The sequence below is a fragment of the Microcebus murinus genome, chromosome 23, assembly GCF_040939455.1.
Source record: "Microcebus murinus isolate Inina chromosome 23, M.murinus_Inina_mat1.0, whole genome shotgun sequence".
Lineage (NCBI taxonomy): Eukaryota > Metazoa > Chordata > Mammalia > Primates > Cheirogaleidae > Microcebus > Microcebus murinus.
This window is the reverse complement of record NC_134126.1, coordinates 15,806,999-15,828,018: the sequence shown is the minus strand read 5'-3', so window position 1 is coordinate 15,828,018 and position 21,020 is coordinate 15,806,999. Positions and strand designations below refer to the sequence as shown.

The window sequence follows — 21,020 nt, the reverse complement described above, 5'->3', positions numbered from 1 at the left end:
TTACAAATGAATCAGATTCCTCAGAAGGGCCTTAAAATACATATAATAAATCAAATACTAAAAAGCTAATGAGATAAAGGGATTCCTAGCGAACAAGATAAGCACAAGCCACTCTGAAAAGTGCAGCCTGAGCTTCAGGGATAAACAATTCCTCAGAGGTAGGGCTTGTTCTTCCCAAAGAGAGCACGAGGGACACTCCCCACCTCAATGCTTCCCAGCTTGGTGGGGCAGTCTTTACTCATCCTTGAAGATCTTTGTCATGATTGAATCTATTTATTTAAAATTTTAAGAGCTAGTAAAGCAATGCTGTAAAAGATGCATCTTGATATTGGGAAATATCAATTTGAAAAGAATTTATAAAATAGTATTGGAATGTGAAACCCTTTTTTGGTAAAATGAACCAAAAAGGATGTGCTTGTATATGTACACACTTGTCATAGCAAAACCACTGAAAAGACATACACTGAAATATATTAACAGTGGTTACTAACCTCTGATGGGTGATTTTTATCTTATTACTCTCTGATTTTTTTGAGTGTTTTCCAAGTATTCTGGATTGAATTTGCTAATTTGCAATTAGAATAAAATGATTTAAAAATGAAAGACATGGTCACCATACCTTCTTTCTTAATACCTTTTTTAATGTGAATGTACCATATTATAGTACAGTATGCATTTTTGGAACAAGATATTAACAGAAATTAAAAGGAACAAATACACTGCCATGGAACTCCAAAGCTAGTGAGAGATATCTGGGACTAGGGGGGTCATGGAGGGGAAGGGGGGGAGGAAGGAGTCTCTGAAAGGGGCACATGGGTGCCCACGTTTGTTAAATGAACAACAAAGGGAAGAACAAAGGAAGGAAGGAGGAAGAAAAGGAAGAAAGAAATACAAAGATCTGTTGGACCGCAGAAATGTACAGCCCGTGTGGGGGAGAGACGACCGCTCAAAAAAAACTCAGAGTCCAGAGACTTGATGCAATAGCATGAGGTGGATTCATTTACCAGCGTGCGCAGGGGCAAGCGAGCTAAGGAAGCTGCCGCACCAGCCCTTTTTTCCTTAGGATTTTTATAGACAGAAACCACACGCAGGTGGCTAGGGGTCACAGGGTGGGGGGAAAGTTTCATGGGCTTTGACCTTGCACAAACATGTACCACATTAGCTAATGTTGGGAACTCCTAATCTTGGTCAGTAATTTCCAAGGACTAACGGCTAGGGAGTTACAGAGTGGCGCCAGCGAGGGGAGGGAGTTGGGTTGAGCGAGCGGAGTTTACAGAAGCAGAATGGCAGGTTAGATTTTTCTCCACAGATCTGAGAAGACAAGGAGCCAGGAGGTGCTGAGAAGTTACCAGATATTAATCTCATTATCTGGCTCCTTTTTTTTTCTTTTGAGTAAAGGAAGTTATATTAGTTTCCTACTGCTACTATAACAAATCACCACAAACTTAGTGATCTAAAATAACATAAATTAATTCTCTTACAGTTTTGGAGACTAGAAAGCCAAAAATGTGTCTTATAGGCGAAAATCAAAGCCTTGGCAGGGTTGCATTCCTTCTGGAGGCTGGAGGGGAGAATCTGCTCCTGCTCTTCTCTGGTTCTAGAGGCTGTCTGCATTCCTCGGCTCATGTTCCCCTTTCGGCCATGGCATCCCTCTGACCTTTGCTTCCATCATCACATCTCTTTCCCTTACTCTGACCCTTTTGCCTCCCTCCAATAAGGACCCTGTGATTATACTGGGCCCACCAGATAATCCATGATAATCTTCCTCTCTCAAGATCCTTAATTTAATCACACGTGCAAAGTCCCTTTTGCCGTGTAAGGTAACATATTCCCAGGTTCTGGGGATTAGGATGTGGACACATCTTTGGGGCAGGCAATTCCCAGCCTACCACAAAAAGATACCGTTATATATATGGTTCTACTACCTACCAAGTGCGTAATAAACAGAAACTCATCTAATCCTTTGACCACCCTGTAAAATGTATGGCAGGATTTGCTTTTAAAGTTGAAGAAACTGAGCCTCAGTGCAATTTGGGATTCTGCCCAAGGTCAAATAGCTGGGATGCAAACCCAGGTCCCTGAACTTGAACTCAAGCCTGCCTGCCTCATGGCCTTGCCTCCATTTATCTCTCCCATTCACCTCTGCTTCCTCTTCTCTGCCCCAGCCTGTTCCCCAAATCTCTGGGCAAGCTCCAGCTGCTGTTTTCCAACTTGTCATGTGCTCCTGGGGATTGCGAATACAGCAAGGCAAGTGGCTGCCCCTCAGAATCTTCTCTTAGGCCTGTCTCTCGCCCTCCTTTATTCAATAAACATTTTTTGAGCTTATTGTGCAGGGTGCTCCAGCAGCAGGGAAGACAGACCTAGGGTAAAGATTACAGGACAATCTAAATGATACGTGCTGTATCAGAACTATAGCATTGTAGGGAGCCAGAGCAGGGAGTTCCAAGCCCTGGGAACTTTGTGTGACTCTTTGTCATTGACCCTTGGGCAAAAATCTAAGCTCCAGGGGAAGAAGCAAAGGCAGAAATGTGAGTTCCCTGAATGGTCAGGTGTTATTAATGTTTGTTTCCCTGTGCCTTGCACATAAGTGCTCTCCAGGAATATTTAAAAGTTGGGAACAGAGTGAATACAGGCACACTGAAAGGAACAAGCAGTGTCTGAAACCAACAGAGGGTTAAAAGGGACCGTGGAAAGGGCTTTCATTTTGTCTCTCTCTATTCTACCTAGCAACTGATGACACTACACAGTTTTCACTGTTCTTATTGGGAGAGGGCCGTGTGTGTCGCTCTATAGTTACATTACCCAATAGGTTCTCAAAAAGATCAACAGGGAACTGTTAGTAGCTTCTCATAGCTGCTAGTTTCTGGATGCCCATCCAGTTTAAAGAATCCAGAAAGAGGACGACTTTAGTGGGGATGACGGTGCTCCTGCTCCCTGTCATCACTGCATTAACGGTGAAGCACAGCGATGCCCGTGAGTATCCCAAGTTCTCTTGGCTTCTAACTCCAAAGCTGAGGCAGCTTAGGAGGAACAGCTTTTTGTCCTAAAATGTGTGGTGTAAAATGTAGAAGTCCCGGGCAGAAAAGTGTATGTCTTACACTCAGGACTTCAGGAGTAATGGACAACCTGGACTACCTTTCCAGTTCATGTTTGTGGCATTTCGATGTCATCCACCTTCTGAGGGGGTGGGAGCCATTCTGGAAAGACGCCCCATGACTCCTCACTTTCCATCCAAGCGTTGCCTTCCTTATTTTCTGCTCATGTCCTTTCTTTCACTTTTGTTTCTCTTTTTTTCTAACTTAGCAAGTCTCTGGATGTTGTGGAGGAGACTTCAAAAAAAAAAAAAAAAAAGAAAGAACCTAAAAATAAATGGTTATGTAGCCAGTCTCCTGAGGATGTCGGCAGAGTTTCAGTGGCATTGAGCAGTGGGGCGGATCCATTGTTCAGGTTTGTTTATGCGTTTCCTCCTCACCACAAGCCCTACCTGTAACAAAAGATCCAAGAAAGATGAAACCATGGCTATGGGCTTGTTTACTGGCAGTAAGAAATATTAATTGAGTTGAAGGAAAAGGTTTTTGGTTTTTTGTTTTTTTTTAAGACAGGGTCTCACTCAGTTGCCTGGGGCAGAGTGCACTGTCTGAAACCTCACACTCCTGGGCTCAAGCAATCCTCCTGACCCAGCCTCCCCAGTAGCTGGGACTACAGGCATGCGCCACCATGCCTGGCTAGTTTTTTTTTCTATTTTTGGTAGAAATGGGGTCTGTTTTGCTCAGGCTGGCCTTTAACTCCTGACCTTGAGCAATCCTCCCACCTCGGCCTCCCAGAGCACTAGGAATGAAGGAAGAGTTTTTCACAGTTTCAGAGCCCATGTGGACACGTTCTGTTGCTTTAAGTATGCGAGAAGGCCTATGGGCTGGAAGCACCAGGCTTCTCTTCCCTAGGCAGCGGAAGGCTGGCACTCCTAGGAGTTGGCAGCAATACCCAGAACTCAGACACGGCCACCACCACAAGTGGTGACTGGTGAACACAACAGGAAGATACTGTTTCAAATCGCTCGTGTATTCATTCTACAAATATTGACCGATGACCTATGACGTGCTGGGTACTTTGGGGGATATGACAGCGAACAAGACAGACATAGTCTCTGCTTCTGTGAAAATTTAATCCAGAGGCTGGGCGCAGTGGCTCATGCCTGTAATCCTAGCACTCTGGGAGGCCGAGGCAGGAGGATCCTTCGAGGTCAGGAGTTTGAAACCAGCCTGAGCAAGAGTGAGACCCCTTTTCTACTAAAAGTAGGAAGTAATTAATTGGTCAACTAAAAATATATAGAAAAAAAAATTAGCCAGGCATGGTGACGCATGCCTGTAGTCCCAGCTACTCGGGAGGCTGAGGCAGGAGGATTGTTTGAGCCCAGGAGTTTGAGGTTGCTGTGAGCTAGGCTGACACCACGGCACTCTAGTCTGGGCAACAGAGTGAGAGTCTGTCTCAAAAAAAAAAAAAAAAATTAATCCAGAAAGTCTCATCATTTAAGTCAGAAGTGGAAAAGATTGGGGGTGAGGATAAGAGCAGAAGATGAAAGAGGAAGGGAGGAGGGAGGTAAAGGGTGATATTTCTAGAAGTTAAAAGGCTTATATGTTATCTGTGTGTAATCCTCAAAGAACTCTCCAATAATATGAAACAATATTCCTTAAACATGTTATCCCAAGTGGCAATCTCACTAACCCTTTGTGATAGGCTAAGAAAATATCCCACCTAGAGGCGAAGGCTAGATTTTTCTCTAGTCTAGAGAGATTGATGACACTCACATAACGAGCAGTCTGAAGTAGATCGTGGTCTTCTGGACCTCAGTCCAGGGCTTTTCCACAGTATCCACAATATCACTTTGCCTCTGGATGTGAACACTTTGATATTGGTGGAATGAGAAATAAAACAAGTAAGTTACAAAGGGTAGGGAAGGTCACTTTGTGCTGGTCATTCTCCTTTTGACTCCTTAGACTCCATCTTTCTCTGTCCTGCTTTGTGTCCTGGAGGCTGACCGCTAGACCACATCACCCAGGCTCTCTTGCAGGCCTTCTGTTTGGGTTCACCCAATGGGAGACACTGAAAGGACAGGAGAGCAGGGAGGAAAGAGAGTCCGAGATCTGTCTTTCTTGCTCCTTCCCCTCTCTAGGTAATGTCTCAGGCAGCAGCTGTGTGCCTCTGTGATAAGGTCTTTCCTGAACAACCCTTCTTCATGGTTCTAGCTCCAAAGGGACATCAGTAATACTCCTTGCTAATTCTTGTCTCTTCAACCCCAGGGTGATAATGGCTTCCTGTAGTTGCTAGCTCTGGGTGCCCTTCATCCTTGCTTGTTTGTTAACCTTGACCCGACCTCTGTAAAGAGTCCCTTCCTTAAGGGGGTGAAGGCTATTTCTTACCAGGACCCTCACTGAACATTCCTGAGCTTTGAGAGACATCAATTGGGAAAGTACATGAGGTTATGCAAAAAGACTTTGTCTACTAGATATTTGTGCCTAGTGCTAGCTCTAAATAGGGGCTTCTATACCACTGATAGCTAGGGGAACACATGGAGAAGACAGAGTGTTTGGGGTCACAACTCCAGGAAATGTCAAAATAAATCCTATGTCAGTTCTAATGTGTTGTTCTCATCAACTCCATGGCCTGCAGTTGACTGCTTTTCCTTTGTGCTCCCATAGCTCCTGTTCACAGGTCTATAATTTTCTGTTTACACAAATATTCCCTTTGAGGTTATCCTTAAAGGCAGGGAGAAATATCCTCATTTTTCTCTTATTTGTCTGCCACTACCTAGTGCCCAATAGGTACTTAATAAATGTTTCCTGAGTGAATTTATGTTCAAAGATAATGGCCCTAAGAAATTGCAGTTACTTGACTATGAGCCATAGAGAGAATGGGCAGCAATAAGTAACTGAAAATTTGAAACTGTGGTTTAGTGTAGTGGCAGAATTCATATTCGAAAAGTGTTTTATGCTTCTACAACTCTCCTGTTCTTCATTTCAGCCTGTGTGAAACTATGAACTGGTGATATGGTTGGGTGTAATCAGGCTGGGGGCTTGCATGAGATTTTTCTTGCATAGCTATGTGTGGTTTGTGTGTTTCATCTTGACGTAACCAAGGTCAGTCTCTTGATATTACTCATAATTTTATGGATGTACCAATCTGCTGTATCAGTATACTTCATGAATGGTAGAGTCCTTCACAGACAAGGACTGATGATGGATAGGCTCCCCAAGCTGCCAAATGGGCTAGTGTTAAAAGACAGACTTGCAGATTATCTGCTTAGAATTGACCTTGAGTTCAAAGAGTTAACATGAGAAAATATGGGCATTTGCTATAGACCAGCGGTCCCCAACCTTTTTGGCACCAGGGACAAGCTTCATGGAAGATAATCCTTCCATGGACAGGCACGGGGGTGGAGGGGTGGGTAGTGATGATGGGAGGATGTTAGAGTCCCAGGATGACCCAAGCGTACCACATTCATTGTGCAGTCGAACCTATCTGCCAATCACAATCTGCACTTGCAGCCGTTCCCCAATGCCAGCACCACTGACGTAGCTCCATCCCAGATCCTCAGGTACCAGACTCTCTAACCTAGATCCCTCAGTAGGGTTCTCCTCCTATGGGAATCCAATGCCTCCACTGATCAGACAGGAGGTGGAGCCCACATGGTCCTGCGAGTGATGGGGAACAAACACAGATGAAGCCTGCCTCTCCCACCTGCCTGCCCACCTTCCACCACGGGGCCCAGCCCCCAACAGGCCACAGACCGGCAGTGGTCCACAGCTATAGACTTTATGAGACTTCAGTCTGTTTCTATGGAGCTGTTGCCAAGGTACATGCAATAGAATTTTCTCCAAGACAATGTTTCACTCCCCTAAAGTCCTCTTTTTGGTTGACATTGAATCTATCTAAATTTGGGGAATTCAACTAATTTGTAGATTTTTCTTTTGGCTAGTTGAAATATCTGTCTATTTTCACTTGACCTCAATCCTCTTACACCACAGGATTGCCAAGAACTGGAGAGAGGGAGCTGAAGTCAAAGATCAAACTTTTACACACTTATTTTAAGAAACTCAAATTGAGACAGATGACAAAGGACATTCTTTCTGATGTGCAAATCTATATTTATTAGGAAAAATATTTTAAGAGTGTATATAGGCTGGGTGCAGTGGCTCACACCTGTAATCCCAGCTCTCTGGGAGGCCGAGGGGGGTGGATCGTTTAAGCTCAGGAGTTCGAAACCAACCTGAGCAAGAGCGAGATCCTGTCTCTACTATAAATAGAAAGAAATTAATTGGCCAACTAATATGTATAGAAAAACTTAGCCGGGCATGGGGGCATATGCCTGTAGTCCCAGCTACTCAGGAGGCTGAGGCAGAAGGATTGCTTGCGCCCAGGAGTTTGAGGTTGCTGTGAGCTAAGCTGACACCATGGCACTCACTGTAGCCTGGGCAACAAAGTGAGACTCTGTCTGAAAAAAAAAAAAAAGAGTATATATATATCAAATCAGATTTTGTTACAATTTCAATGAATCATTTAAAAAGAATAAGTTTATAATATTGAGAATCTTCTGGGAAATATGAGACATATAGTCATCATAGCCTACAGAGTACTGAGGGAAAAAACCACAAGAGCTCATTCATTCATTCTCCAAAACTCTACATGGCCATACCTGGGTCTCCTCACTGTTTCTCAAACAAACTCTCCTTAAAGATTTGGGCTTGCTGTTCTGTCTGGAAGGTTCTTTTGTCATGGCTCACTTATTTACTGCATTCACATCCCTGCTCAAATGCCACGTGCTCAGAAAGGTCTTTTCTGGTCCTTCTACCTAAAAGATCAGCCTTCTCCACATGCTGTCTCCTTTCTCTGCTTTAATTTTCTTCATAGCCTGTATACCACCGGACCCTGTATTATATATTTATTTATTGCCAATCCCCCTTCTAGAAATTAGCTTAGAGTGTAGGGACTTTGATGTGTTCATTGCTGTATCCCTAGCAGCTAGGACTGTGCTTGTTGGAAATTCAGAAAAGAATAAAACCTAAGCCAGGCACAGTGGCTCATGCCTGTAATCTCAGCACTTTGCAAGGCCAAGGCAGGAAGATTGCTTGAGGCTAGGGGTTTAAGATCAGCCTGTGCAACAAAGTAAGACCCTGTCTCTACAAAATATTTAAAAAATAGCCAGGCGTGGTGGCACCCATCTGCAGTCTCAGTCACTTGGGAGGCTGAGGCAGGAGGATCACTTGAATCCAGGAGTTCGAGGCTGCATGAGCTATGATCACACCACTGCTCTCCAGCTTGGATAACAGAGTACGACATTGTGTAAAAAATAAAATAAAATAAAACCTATAAAAAACGAGACAATGCTAACATTCAAAAGGGTAACCTCAAGAGAGTAGCTAAGAAATCAAACTGTCACATTCAGCCCTTTTAGGCTCTCTGTAAGTTCCTGTAGTTAGATGAGTTGTTCTTTCTGCATGGAGAAAGAACTGTGAGTCCATATCCACTGCACGGTTTGAGAAATGTCCAGAGGTCCTCTTAACTAAAAATATCGCCATCCACTTCTCCCTCTCATTCCCACGATGCCTGAAATTCCAAAGAGTAGTTCCCAGGAATCATAACCATTTTGACCCCATGACGGCATTGGGCTGCTTGGGAAGGCCAAGAAATAATCGGAACTCAGTTGACCTGGTTGTCCAATCAGGACCCACTGCCACCTGTCGGAAGATCCGGAGCCTGGGGCCCCAGGGACCGGGAAATTGGAGACAGTGAGTCACCCTTGACACAAGGGGGCGGGAGAGAGCAGTGATGATCCAGGGGCTAGAAGCAGAAACAGCCTGGGCTGGGGAAGTGACCCTATGCTGGGGAGGGAGGGTCGGGTGGTCGGAGGAAGAGGGCTTTCCATCTGAGAAACTGGAGTGGGATTCCTGGTTCCTCCACTTACAGATTCTAAGGATGATCTTACTCTGTCTGCACCTGTTTTCTATCTGTGGCGTGGAATTCTAAGACCTACCTCAAAAAGCTTTTGTGTGGAATAAATGAAACCCATGATTATCAAGGGGCTAAAATGGTACCTAACACATGGTGTGTGCTCCATGAATAAATGCATGATGAAGATGCTGCTGCTGTTTGTGCCACTTAAGGTCCAACTGCTCTGCCACCTTCTCTTTGAGGCATTTTCCCCGTGGACCCCTTCGTGGGAGAATGGGGTCTTTCTTCTCTGAGCTGCTGGCACGTTCCATGGTACCTCCTCTGTGGCGCTCGCTGCTGTTGCTGTGTGTTATTGCATTGCATTTATTCATGCTACGTGCTTTCGTTCCCTGATTATACCATAAGTTCCTGGAGGTAAGAACTGGCATCTGATTTCTTCTTCTCTTCCTAACATCGCCTCATAATTCCTTATGCATAGTAGATACTAAATCAATTAAAAATGACCCCATGGATGAATGCCTGAAAATACTTTAATAATTATGTCATAATCCAGTGATTTTCACAGCCTTTTATAAAAAATGGCCCAACTGGTTAGTTTACAGGTTACAGGACTATAAAGTGGCCACTGCACCTGTGTGAGAGTGGTTTGGCTGTGCCATTCAGGTTTCCAGCAATGTCTATCAGAAGCTGATGGGGCGGGGCAGCAAATGCCCCTTGAGAACTTGGCTGGCCTGAACAGAAGATCAATTTCTAAAGTGTAGATTTCAGGTCAATAGTGAATAAATGCTGATCATCTGTTCATGGAAAAGGAGAAAGAAACCTCATTTCATAGTTATTAGAGCAAGAAGAGAGAACCAGAAAATTAGATCGAAGGGTATGAAATTGCCATTTTTGCACTTCAAAATTGGTTGTTTCAAATGATTCAACCTTAATAGTTATAGTAGAAATCTGATCACCTGGACAACATATTCTGGTAGAATATAAATGATCACAAGGTTTAACATACTATGAGAAGAAAAGGTACCATGAACTTGTCCCCATCTTGTGAGTTACTAACTTAAGTGTCAACCGACTTTCTGTTGCTGCTGAGATGATATTTTGGAAGCCCAGCTAAGGAGCAAGCTTGCCTTGTACCTGCAGAAGCACCAGCTGGGTAACGGCAGACAAACAGGTAACCATGGCAGACAAACAGCAGGAGGCTGTGGTGTCATTGAGCAGAGCCACTCTGGCTGTACGAGGGGCACACAGGCAGGTGACCAGCAGAGAGAACCCAGCCTAGGGGCCCAGCAGTCTTTGAAGTCATGGCTGGCTGGTTGGTGGAGAAAAACTTCCCATGCCAGGAGTTAGACTGAGATTGAGACAGAAAAAGGACACTATACTGTACTTGGCCAGTATTGTCAACAGACCATATTTCCCTCTATCTCCCTCTTTTAACTCTGGATAATGCAAATTTTTTATAAGAAAGCCAAATTACATGAATTGTAACTATTATGTTTGAAGATGATGTTGGTGATACTCACTTAGAATAAATCCTCCCATTGGGCAATAATGCCCCAAGTTGTTAATACTTTTTTATTTTTTGCTTATTGGCATCTACTAGGAATGTAGACCCCAGAGGTCATAAAACAAAACAAAACAAAAGCCCAGATTGCATGGGAAGTCTACACCAATCCAACTTAGCTTGATAACACAGCTTCACTTTTCTTCCTTCTTTTTTCTCCTTTCCCCATTTTTTGTCTGGAATCTGCTTTCTGTGAGTTTTTTCCCTAAGAATAACTGTGGAAGTGTTTTCTGCCTCTTTCTCTCCCCTTCACTCACTCAGCTCCAGCCATAGGCCTTCTTGCTGCTCCTGGAACGTGCCAGGCACAGTTCTTTCCCCAGGGCCTTTGCGTGATCGCTCTTGCCCAGTCTGCCGGCCCTCCTCTCTCCCTGCCGGCACTTGCTCAGAAGTCACCTTTTTGGGAAGTCTTCCCTAACAGGCCTTCTTGTTTAAACTTTTGTTACCTATTCCTCTTTGGAGCTTTAGTTTTTTTCCACTGCACTTAGAAACATATATACTTTGTTTATTTTGCATTGCCTGTCTGCCTCCCTTTCTCCCACTAAAATGTAGTCTCCAGGAAGCCAGACTTTTTTTTCTTCATTGCTCTGTCACCCAAGCTGGAGTGCAGTGGCCGGATCATAGCTCACTGCACCCTTAAACTCCTGGGCCCAAGTAATCCTCCCACCTCAGCTTCCCTCATAGCTGGGGCTGCAGGTGTGAGCCACTGTGCCCAACCTAGGGCAGGCAATTTTATCTGTTTTGTTTGGTGTGCACTCAGGGCCTAGAAGAGTGGCTGGCACAGAAGAGGTTGAATCTACAAATGAATATTGAGAAAGTATGAGAACTAAATTTGTAACTTGTTCCTCCTTTTGCCTACTTCTTTAAACAGTTGCATGTCTTCAGAGTAGCCAGAAAACCTTTCCAGTTGTGGGAAAATAGGATTATTTCAAAGCCGGTTGCAGATTCAAGCATATACACCTTCTGCAGATTCCAGATCGTATGCAGATTAGATTTCAGCTCTGCTCCGCATTCACCCCCTCCCCTTTACTGAGAAATATTTTTAAAGTATAAGTTCTAGGTTAAATAGATTCATAATCATTTCAGCATATTTCTAAAGCAGAGAAATAAAGTGTTTCCTCAACAACTCAATTCACCACATATTTTCCAAGCTCCTACCATGGGCCAAGCTCCCTGTGCTAGGCCTTGCAGAAATACACAGGACAAAAGCTAAGTCCCAGTTCATAAGTGCCTCAAGATTGAGAAGGAGGCAGAAGGTAAGCAAAGAGAATCAGAATGGAAGGCAGAATTTGGTAGCTGTTTGGTTGTATGATAGAATTCTTGCTTCTGCTTCAACCTCTGGCTCTTGTTTTCATAAGAACCAACACTTTTATGAAGGCAGAATCTATGACACCCTCAGAGCTTCCGCTGTGCTGCCTCCCACCCCAGCCCCGCCCACCACAGGAAGGGAAAGGGGGAAGTGCAAGGTCAGAGCAACACAGGGGCACTGGGGCCTTGTGCTGCCCAGGCCTGCAGGAGACCAGCCTACGTCTTGCCAGCACTGCAGCTGACATGCAGGCTAAACCCTGCCAGGAGCAGGCAGGGGCACCCACTTGGAACTCCAGGAGCAGGGAGAGAGATGTCCTTACACTGGCTCTACAGAACTGGCACGATCAGCCAGAGGGAGCCCAGGAAGACTGGTTCAGTCTCAGGGTATCCTGTGTCCCCTAATAGTTCAGGTAAGGGTACCCTGTGGCCTTGGGGTAGTCAGTTGTCAAAGACAATCAGCACATTATGAATTTTTTCATAAGCAGTTTTGGAGAAAAGAAAAAGTCTATACAAACTTGCTTGCACAGAAGCTAATTTTGTGAGCTGATTTCCCCTCCCCACCCACCCAAACTCTATAAATGAAGAAGAAGGAATGAACATGATGAAGTGGTATTCAGCATGGGGAATAGGAGCCTGACACCTGTGCAAGGTTCTCCACAGTGACAAGGGCTGCATCAGAAGATCCGAGTGCTAGGGGAGTTCCTAAAGGAGACAGCAGCCTTGGGTTAGGCAGTCTGGAAAGACTTTGGGCAAGTGGTATCTAGTATAGCTCTTAGAGGCAAGAGAAGCCCCAGAAGTGGTCCCACACTGAGACCCCCACTCTGGCACTCTACAATCCACCAAGGGAGATGGCACCCTGTGTCTGTGCCCCTCCACTCTAGATTGTACTCCAGAGACCCGGGAACCTGGAGTCCCCTGCCCAGATGACCCAGGGCTGCTGAGGTCTACACAGCAAGCTCTTCCTTGGGTCCATCCTCCTAAGAGTAGACTATGCTGCTTGTGAGGGACCCGCTGGGCCTGAGGGGTGGCCAAGAGGCAGTGCTGGTGGCTGGAGCTTGAATGAGAAAGCAGGGGTATTTAAATATGGGCACAAGTCCCTTGGCAGGGCAGGATGGATCCCAGAGTGGGAAGAGGAGGAGGCAGGTCTCTGGCTGGGGCTGGAGGGTGGAGGCCAGCTTTCTCTATCCAGAACTTCACAAAGTCTGAGATATCCAATTTGAGCTTGCCCTTCAAGGTCACATGGAAGCCATTTCTCAAGGTAGGAGGATAGACCGTATTTAACAGTTTGTTAGCTTGATTTATTCCTTTTAAAAATCTGTATCGCTGGTATGTGAGGCTTCATTTGTCATCTTGACTCAGCTATGCAGATGTCAAGGCTGGTCCTGGGAGTGTTTTTGAAGATGGGTTTTGATGACTGGGAAGGATTTAGATGGGTCAGAAATGGCAGGAGCTAACAAGACAAAAGGCTCAGACATAGGTGTTTCCAGACAGCAGTGGGGAGAGTAGGGGAAGAACACTGTCGTTGCTGCGTGACTTCTGTCTGCCAGCTCTTTGGCATGGCATGGGGGCTGTGGCCTCCTCAACCTGGGCTCTTCCTGCCTCTTTGGGATTACCTCTCCTTGTCCTTTCTGTGACATTGTGCTCCGGCTGTCCTAGGTCATCTGGTTACTAGGCATGCTCCACCCTGCTCCCCCTCCCCTACCCCCATGTCCCTTCCTAGCCCCTGAGCCTGTTCACCTCCTTCCTGTCCCTGAGATGTCCCCTAGACATCATCCCGAAGGCCCCTTCCAGCAAGATCCCATCACAGCATCCATCATGCTGCTTTGAAACCACTTTGCCTGCCTCCACCAGACCCTGAGCTTCCTGCACAAGCTCAGAGTTCAGTGTGAGAGTGGCGGAGAGGGCGACACAGTTGTGTTTCATTTTAGTTTACTTTTAACCTTACTGATCATTGCTATCCTTAGAGCGATATTTAGCCATTAGAAAAAGTAGAAAAAGAATGAGAAAATGGTTAACAGCGGTGGCTTGGTGTAACAGGAAAAGCATTGTGTGTTTAGAAAGTTTTCTCAGGAGGCCAGAGTCCTTGCGAGGGTTCTTGCTCTGACTGACCCGGTGTGTGTGTGTGTGTGTGTGTGTGTGTGTGTGTGTGTGTGTGTGTGTATGTGTGTGTTTGAGTGTGTGTGTGTGTATGCCCACGCCTGCACACACAGGGGTGGGGTGGGCATCCTCATTTTTCCACCCAGAAGCTTCCTTGGTAGAATAAGGGGCTGGGGTTATCAGGGTTTTCAATCTCATAAGGACAGCTCCCACCAGGGGCCCAGTGGCTGGTCCCTCCAGAGCAGCGCTCTATGCTTTGATTAAAGAGGAAATCACCTTGTAAAATTTCATCCTAAATTTCCAAATCTGAGCAAAAAAGTCTCCAAGTCACGGGGCTGCAGCTCAAGAAGTCCCCTCTAGGCCCTAATTGCTGGGATTCTATAATTGTGTAATAGGAGATAGCAGCTGGGCCAGGAGGCACGGGTGTGTGGCCAGGGGAAGGCTAGGATCCTCTGTGACCCTGGTCTCCCTTCTTTGCCTCCTTCCCAGGGACTCACTCTCTGAGATATTTCCGCCTGGGCGTGTCAGATCCTGGCCAGGGGCTACCTGAGTTTATTTCTGTTGGCTATGTGGACTCTCACCCTATCACCACGTATGACAGCGTCACTCGGCGGAAGGAGCCAAAGGCCCCGTGGATGGCGGAGAAGCTCTCGCCCGATCACTGGGACAGGTACACGCAGCTGCTGAGGGGCTGGCAGCACGCGTCCCTGCTGGAACTGAGGAACCTGCAGAGGCGCTACAACCACTCAGGTATGACATGGCAGACATGCATGCTGTCCCCACCAGCCCCCACCCAGCAGACAGGCCCCTGGGCTGACCTCCCGTCAGAGCAGCTGCTGACTCACACGCACTTGCTGTGGCTTTTGGCAAATCCTGGGAAACCCGGTTGACGAGTTCAGTGTCTCCCATGTGCCCTGTGCCTCTTCCCAGTGGTCCGTCTCCTCCCCCGGAGCCCTCTGTCCCCCTCCACCCCTGCCCAGCCCACTCCCATTCAGTCTCTGACATGCAACTGCTCCTTTCCCATCCTAAGTCTGCCCGGTCTTGTGGTCTGTGTCTCACTTCCTGGTGGCCAGGCTCAGTGATCTGCTGCTTAGCATAATGACACTAACTTTCCCAGGGATATTTCTGGCTCCTGGCCCCCTCTCCCTCCTCCACCACACTCAGAATAGCCATAAAGTTTATCAATTAATCATTCCCATGGTGGGATAACTCCCAAGGCGAGAATTATCATGTTCCTTTGGGATGCGGTAGATACTCCACAGGTACCTGCTGACAGGTGGGCTTCCATAAGGGGACCCTCCTGGGGACTCAAGGATGCCATGGCAGGCCTGCGTGTTAGGGCAGAGGATGCTTCCAGCCCTGAGAGCCCGCACGGTCCCTGTGCAGACCCTCCCCGGCTCGCGTGTGTTCCAGGGCCTCACACCTACCAGAGGATGATCGGCTGCGAGATGCTGGAGGACGGAAGCGCCACGGGATTCCTCCAGTATGCGTATGACGGGCAGGATTTCCTAGTCTTCAACAAGGACACCCTCTCCTGGATAGCCGTGGATAACGTGGCCCACGTCACCAAGCAGGCGTGGGAGGCCAATCGGCATGAGTTACAGTATCAGAAGAATTGGCTGGAAGAAGAATGCGTTGCCTGGCTAAAGAGATTCCTGGAGTATGGCAATGCCACCCTCCAAAGAACAGGTACAGAGGAGGGAGACGGCTGCCCCGCACCCCCAGAACTGCAGGTTGTGCACACAGCTTCCACTCATCTAAGTTACATCCACCCTACCCTGACGTCCGTGTCTTTAGTTGAACTACTGTGATCTCTAAGTCCCTGTGAGAACGTTCTCTGGTTACTTTTTAGCAATGTCTTGACAGAGTGGGGCTACTCCAAGGGCTCCACCTTTTGGGGGCTTCAGTGAGGCAAACCCTTCCATATCCTGTCCACAATCAACTGGGAGGTGCTTTGGGAGGTGGAGCGATTCTCACAACTTGTTTAGTAATGAAGGGCTCTTGCCATAGCAGGAGTGAAAATCTGGACTTACAAAGAAGACAGAGGGTCTTTGCTTCACTAGAGGATTTATGATAAGATTCATTTCAGCAGAGAGCTCCTCTGATACCTTAAAGACATGATTCAATTGTTCAACTTTTAATTAATACAGAACTTTTTATGTGTGATCTTATTATTTAAAATGAGTTGTCTGTTTCATGCTATGGAAAGCTCCTAGACACAATGTGCGTGGGAAGTTTGACCTGAATACATCTGCTCCCCCCGCAAGCCTCCTCTCTACCATGAGTGTCATAACAGATCCTCAACCCGTTGGTCAGAAGAAGGATCTAGAGTCAGTTTCTCACAGGCACTGTCAAAAAAGCACAGTCTCTCCTGGTGGCATTTATATTTTAGTTTTAATGTTGGAAAGCCATTTTCCACTACTAAATTTCATGCCTTCACAAAAAGACAAGGACAATATTGTTGAGTTGAGGGCTCCTCCCTGCATCATTTTGGGATGGCAGATGACAAGGTGGAGGTGAGAAGTTGAGTCTTAGAGATCAGCAGGAAGCAGGCCCTCCGGTCTCTGTGTGGCTTCGTGACCCAATTTCAGCAGGAAATGTTAAGGACAGGACCATATGGAAAATTAACAGAGCAGTCATGAGGAAGCAAGGTCACAAATGGATAATTCTTTGTTGTCACTGCTGGAGCCCTTCTATGATATGAATTTCTGTAGCCCCTTTGAGAGCACAACCATGACACGATCTATGACATATGTCTGTGTCTGATGACAGTCATCAAAGTGGCCTGAGTATACAGGGCAATTTGGAGCCAAAGCTGAGCAGAGATTTCTGTGTTATTTATTTGTAGTAAATACAGAATTGAGTACAAGAACTTCTAATCTCTTGCTGAATTTACTTATGAGGGACAGTCACTTACACATCTTGCGGGTCAGTATTCTTTGACATTTAAGGATATTTCAAAGGTCAACAGTAAATAATCCCAGCACACTTTCCAAATACTCAGAGTTGTATGGCTTCCCCTCCTTGGAGGATGGAGCACAGCTCACCCCACATTCTTCATTATGTAGCATGCTGCCCTCGTAGGAAATACATAACGCATAAGTTTGTTGTTAATGAACCTGGCTTCTGGTCATTCGTGGTTTTAGATGTTTCCCGCAATGAAGCAAATTAATTGGGAAAGCCATGTTCTAATGCTGTATGCCCGGTCCACAAGACACTTCTATTTAACTTTGTTTTTTTTTCTTCCTAGAGCCCCCATTGGTCAGAATAAATCGCAAAGAAATGTTTCCAGGGATTACAACTCTCTTCTGCAAAGCTCATGGCTTTTATCCCCCGGAAATTTCCATGGTCTGGAGGAAGAATGGAGAAGAAATTGTCCAAGAAATGGATTCTGGAGACATTCTTCCCAGTGGGGATGGAACTTATCAGACGTGGGTTTCAATTGAGCTGGATCCTCAGAGCAGTGACTTTTACTCCTGTCATGTGGAGCACTGTGGCCTCCACATGGTTATTCAAGGTGAGGACCGAGTCGTGGCTGTCTGGGGAGTGAGGCTGAGGAAAGAGGTGAGCAGGAAGCCATGCTGCGTGCCCAGGAGGGGAGCACGGATCACTACGCCACTCAGCATGCGTTAGAATGGCTCTTGTGAATCAGGGGTTCTCACAGTCTTTGGTCCTAGGATTTCTTTATACTCTGCAAAACTATTGAGGACCCCCAACGAGCTTTTGTTTCTGTGGGTTTTATCTATTGCTATTTGCCATATTACAAATTTAAAAATTTTTAAATTAAACATGAGAAAAGAAGCACCTATTTTATTAGCCATGAGATTGATGAGTGAGAAGCAACAGTCAGAAAAATAGTGTTGGGTTTCCTAATGATCTCAGGGACAAAGTCCCAGAGAGTTGACATAGAAGGAAAAGGGTACTTATGAATTTTTTCCTCCTTTGTTTGCTTTCAGAATCGGAAAGTATCCCTTTGGTGATGAAAGCTGTCTCTGGGTCCATTGTTCTCGCCATTGTCCTGGCTGGCGTTGGTCTTCTAGCCTGGAGAAGAAGGCCCCGAGGTGAGGTACCTGGAAGAATCCTAGGAGGCTCTTGAGAGTTTAATTTTCTGCACCTGCCACTCCAAGCTTCACTTAGAAATGGGTTAGATCACAGGAGGTTAAGATCACAGGAGGACCTGGGACAACCCTGCCACCACACAGGGGACACACAGCATGGGTAATGCTTACAAGGAGAGTGGTCTGTTTTCATAGGTGATAACCTGACATCCACAAAGTAGAGCAACTTCTCTCCAGGTGAACTTTCCCCCTAGAAGTTGGATCAGAGAAAATACAGTGATCTTGATTTATTTTTTTCAAACCACATTTTTATTATTAATTACTATTGACTTCCGAGGGAATGTTGCGCTTTTTTTCCAGACTTCAGTCAACATTTTTCTATACCAATCATATGAAAGTCCTCTTCCTTCTAAATTCATTTTTCAAAACATGGAATGTTTAAGAGTAGATACCTTGGGAAAGTGGTATTTGGAGTAGGGAAAAAGGGAAGGAGAAATAGGAGGTATATAGCTTCTTGGTACTCTGGGGAAAAAATTTGTTCCATAAATATGTATTAATTACCTGCTGTGTTCCAAGCACTCTACTTGTTGCTGGGATACAGGAATGAGCAAGGCAGACATGATCTCTCTTGTCATAGAGCTTGGAGTCCAGCTTTGTAAGGTTATTTCCTGCCTCTGTCTTCACTAGTTGTTCAAGTTGATCAAAATATAATATTGATGAAACCTGGATCATGACTTTGAACGTAGACTGGGCCAGGAGCTTGGCTTTTCTTCATAGACCTCAACCCCAGTTTAGGTGATACTATACGAAAGCATGTTATTCGACCAAAGTAAAACCAACCCCTTTACTAGAAATTCAGCTCCAAAGAGTTAGTGGGTCATTAATGTTTTCATTGAAAATAAAGTACAGCACTAATCCCAATCCAATAAATGATAGCTAATGAAGAAAAAAAAAATCTTTTTTCTTTTTCACAATGACACATCTCTCTCCAGAATAATACAGACTGTGAGTTTCTGCTTTTTATCTTGTGGAGTTTGTGAATTCGAGTTAAAGTTTGTCAAGTACTAAGAAAATCTTGACAAAGCAGGCTAAAACTGTCAATGCCTACTTCTCAGATTTTGCTGAACATTGCATACTTTATTTTTGAGCTGTGAGAAAACATACATGTATCTGACTAAAAACCTCTTTTCCTTCCAGAGCAAAAGAGAGTCATCTACCTTCCTGCACTAGATCGATGACTGTAGATCCCTCCTTTCCAGCACTCTCTCCTCTAGGAACCGTGGTCTCCTCTGTCCCCCAGAGACTCAGTCCTCGAAGTTCTTGACCACACCCGCAACCTACATGGGGAATACAGGATTGAGCATTTATGGCAGAAAGATCAGAGCCACAAAATTTTCTTTGTCCTTTGACTCCAAAAAGACTGTCAGCTTTTTAATGGACTCTTTTATCACATGTGGCTTTAAATACAGCTTGTCTCATGCCACACGCTTCCCTACATCCCATTTGTCAGTGATGACTTGTGAATAGATTAGAGATTCTCAGAGCTGGAGGGAATCTTCTCATCTAGAGCAGGAATGTCTTCTACAACGCCTTTGACTTGAGCATCCAGCCTCCACTTGAATGTGAAGGGCACTTCAATATATCATATTCATGAAACAGCCTTTCTCATTCATCTTTCATGAGAATGTTTATTGTGCAAGAGCTTGGAATTTCATGGGTGCCTATAGGTAGGATTGGACCACCCCATGGGAGTAGCCAGCAAGTTTCTACAACGGCCTATGAATGACTTGATTTTTTTACACATTTTCTGGCCTGAGAGAAAGAAAACCTGCCCTGCTCTATGTGGCAACCCTGCCTGGTAGCTTGGAATCTTGGAAATATGCCTGGTGGGATCTATGAAGGTGGTCTCAGCCTTTCTGTCTTTTGTGGGAAATTAAGAACAATAATTATCAGACAATATTATCACCTCCAGTGAAACTACAGAGACCTGGACCCAGCTGCAATGTTTTAATGTAAAAATAATGGTATGTTTATGTCTCAGAAGAGGTTTTGCTTCTAATTTCTGCCTTTCCTGTACTGGCTTATTGTAGCTGGGCATGACTCACCTTCCCCCATGTGCTTATTCTTCATACTTAGGCGCCCCACTGAGAGGGTTAACATCCCATTGATGTCCCTTACTGTCCCAGCCCCCAAGAGTCCTCACTCACCTTATTCAGCACCTGTCTTGCTGCTTTTCCTAGGGGTGTCACTCACTCACTCATCTGTCCCACTTCTCTGACCCTGCTTGACTGTACACCCCAGGCCCGATACTTCCAATTTTGAAAACTGGCTTTCATCCTGCACTTCAGGCTTGACCTCTGCTCTCCCTTGACCTTGACTGTGGTATCTGCCCTTTGGCTTTAATCATCAGTCACAGATAAAGACACTCTCAGTGTCCCAGGCCTCTAAGAATGCACCTGTTGGGCTTCTTCCTTGCTCTACTGTCCCTAGCTAAACCCAGGGATTAAACTCCTACTGTCCTTCTCTCTTTTCTGGTGCCTGTTGAGTTGCATTAAACACAATTGTAGGCCGGGCGCGGTGGCTCATGCCTGTAATCCTAGCACTCTGGGAGGCCGAGGCGGGCGGATTGCTCGAGTTCAGGAGTTCAAAACCAGCCTGAGCAAGAGCGAGACCCCGTCTCTACTATAAATAGAAAGAAATTAATTGGCCAACTAATATATATAGAAAAAATTAGCCGGGCATGGTGGCGCATGCCTGTAGTCCCAGCTACTTGGGAGGCTGAGGCAGAAGGATTGCTTGAGCCAGGAGTTTGAGGTTGCTGTGAGGTAGGCTGATGCCACAGCACTCACTCTAGCCTGGGCAACAAAGTGAGACTCTGTCTCAAAAAAAAAACAAAAAAAAACACCACAATTGTATTATATTTATTTTGTTTTTAGGGTTGCCACGGACAATTTCCATACCATCTTTTAAGGAGTGTTGCACTGTGAAGAAAAGATATGCAAGTTTATTTCTGGAATGGTTTCTTCTTATAATCAGAATAGTTAGGATATGAT

At 45.5% G+C, this 21,020-nt stretch overlaps 1 protein-coding gene across 2 annotated transcripts; it reads left to right on the top strand.

The window, feature by feature from the left end:
* The first annotated feature begins 2,778 nt into the window (after positions 1–2,778).
* LOC105854833 (major histocompatibility complex class I-related protein 1) lies at positions 2,779–20,010 on the top strand. 2 transcript variants are annotated; one of them, XM_075997041.1, is made up of 6 exons: positions 2,779–2,973; positions 14,399–14,659; positions 15,296–15,598; positions 17,160–17,426; positions 17,866–17,970; positions 19,165–20,010. In XM_075997041.1, the coding sequence occupies exons 1-6, from the start codon at positions 2,868–2,870 to the stop codon at positions 19,203–19,205; spliced, it is 1,083 nt and encodes a 360-aa protein (XP_075853156.1). In that variant the 5' UTR covers positions 2,779–2,867; the 3' UTR covers positions 19,206–20,010. The 2 variants fall into 2 exon arrangements, with proteins under 2 accessions (XP_075853156.1, XP_012590875.2); XM_012735421.3 differs by having other exon boundaries at positions 2,780–2,973; positions 15,323–15,598.
* The last annotated feature ends 1,010 nt before the right edge of the window (positions 20,011–21,020 follow it).

Excerpts from the sequence above, each read along its gene's own strand:
- LOC105854833 (XM_075997041.1), top strand. The coding sequence starts at position 2,868 with ATGCCCATCCAGTTTAAAGAATCCAGAAAGAGGACGACTTTAGTGGGG. Across the intron at positions 2,974-14,398 it reads GGTGAAGCACAGCGATGCCC|GGACTCACTCTCTGAGATAT; the intron begins GTGAGTATCCCA and ends CCTCCTTCCCAG. Across the intron at positions 17,427-17,865 it reads CCTCCACATGGTTATTCAAG|AATCGGAAAGTATCCCTTTG; the intron begins GTGAGGACCGAG and ends GTTTGCTTTCAG.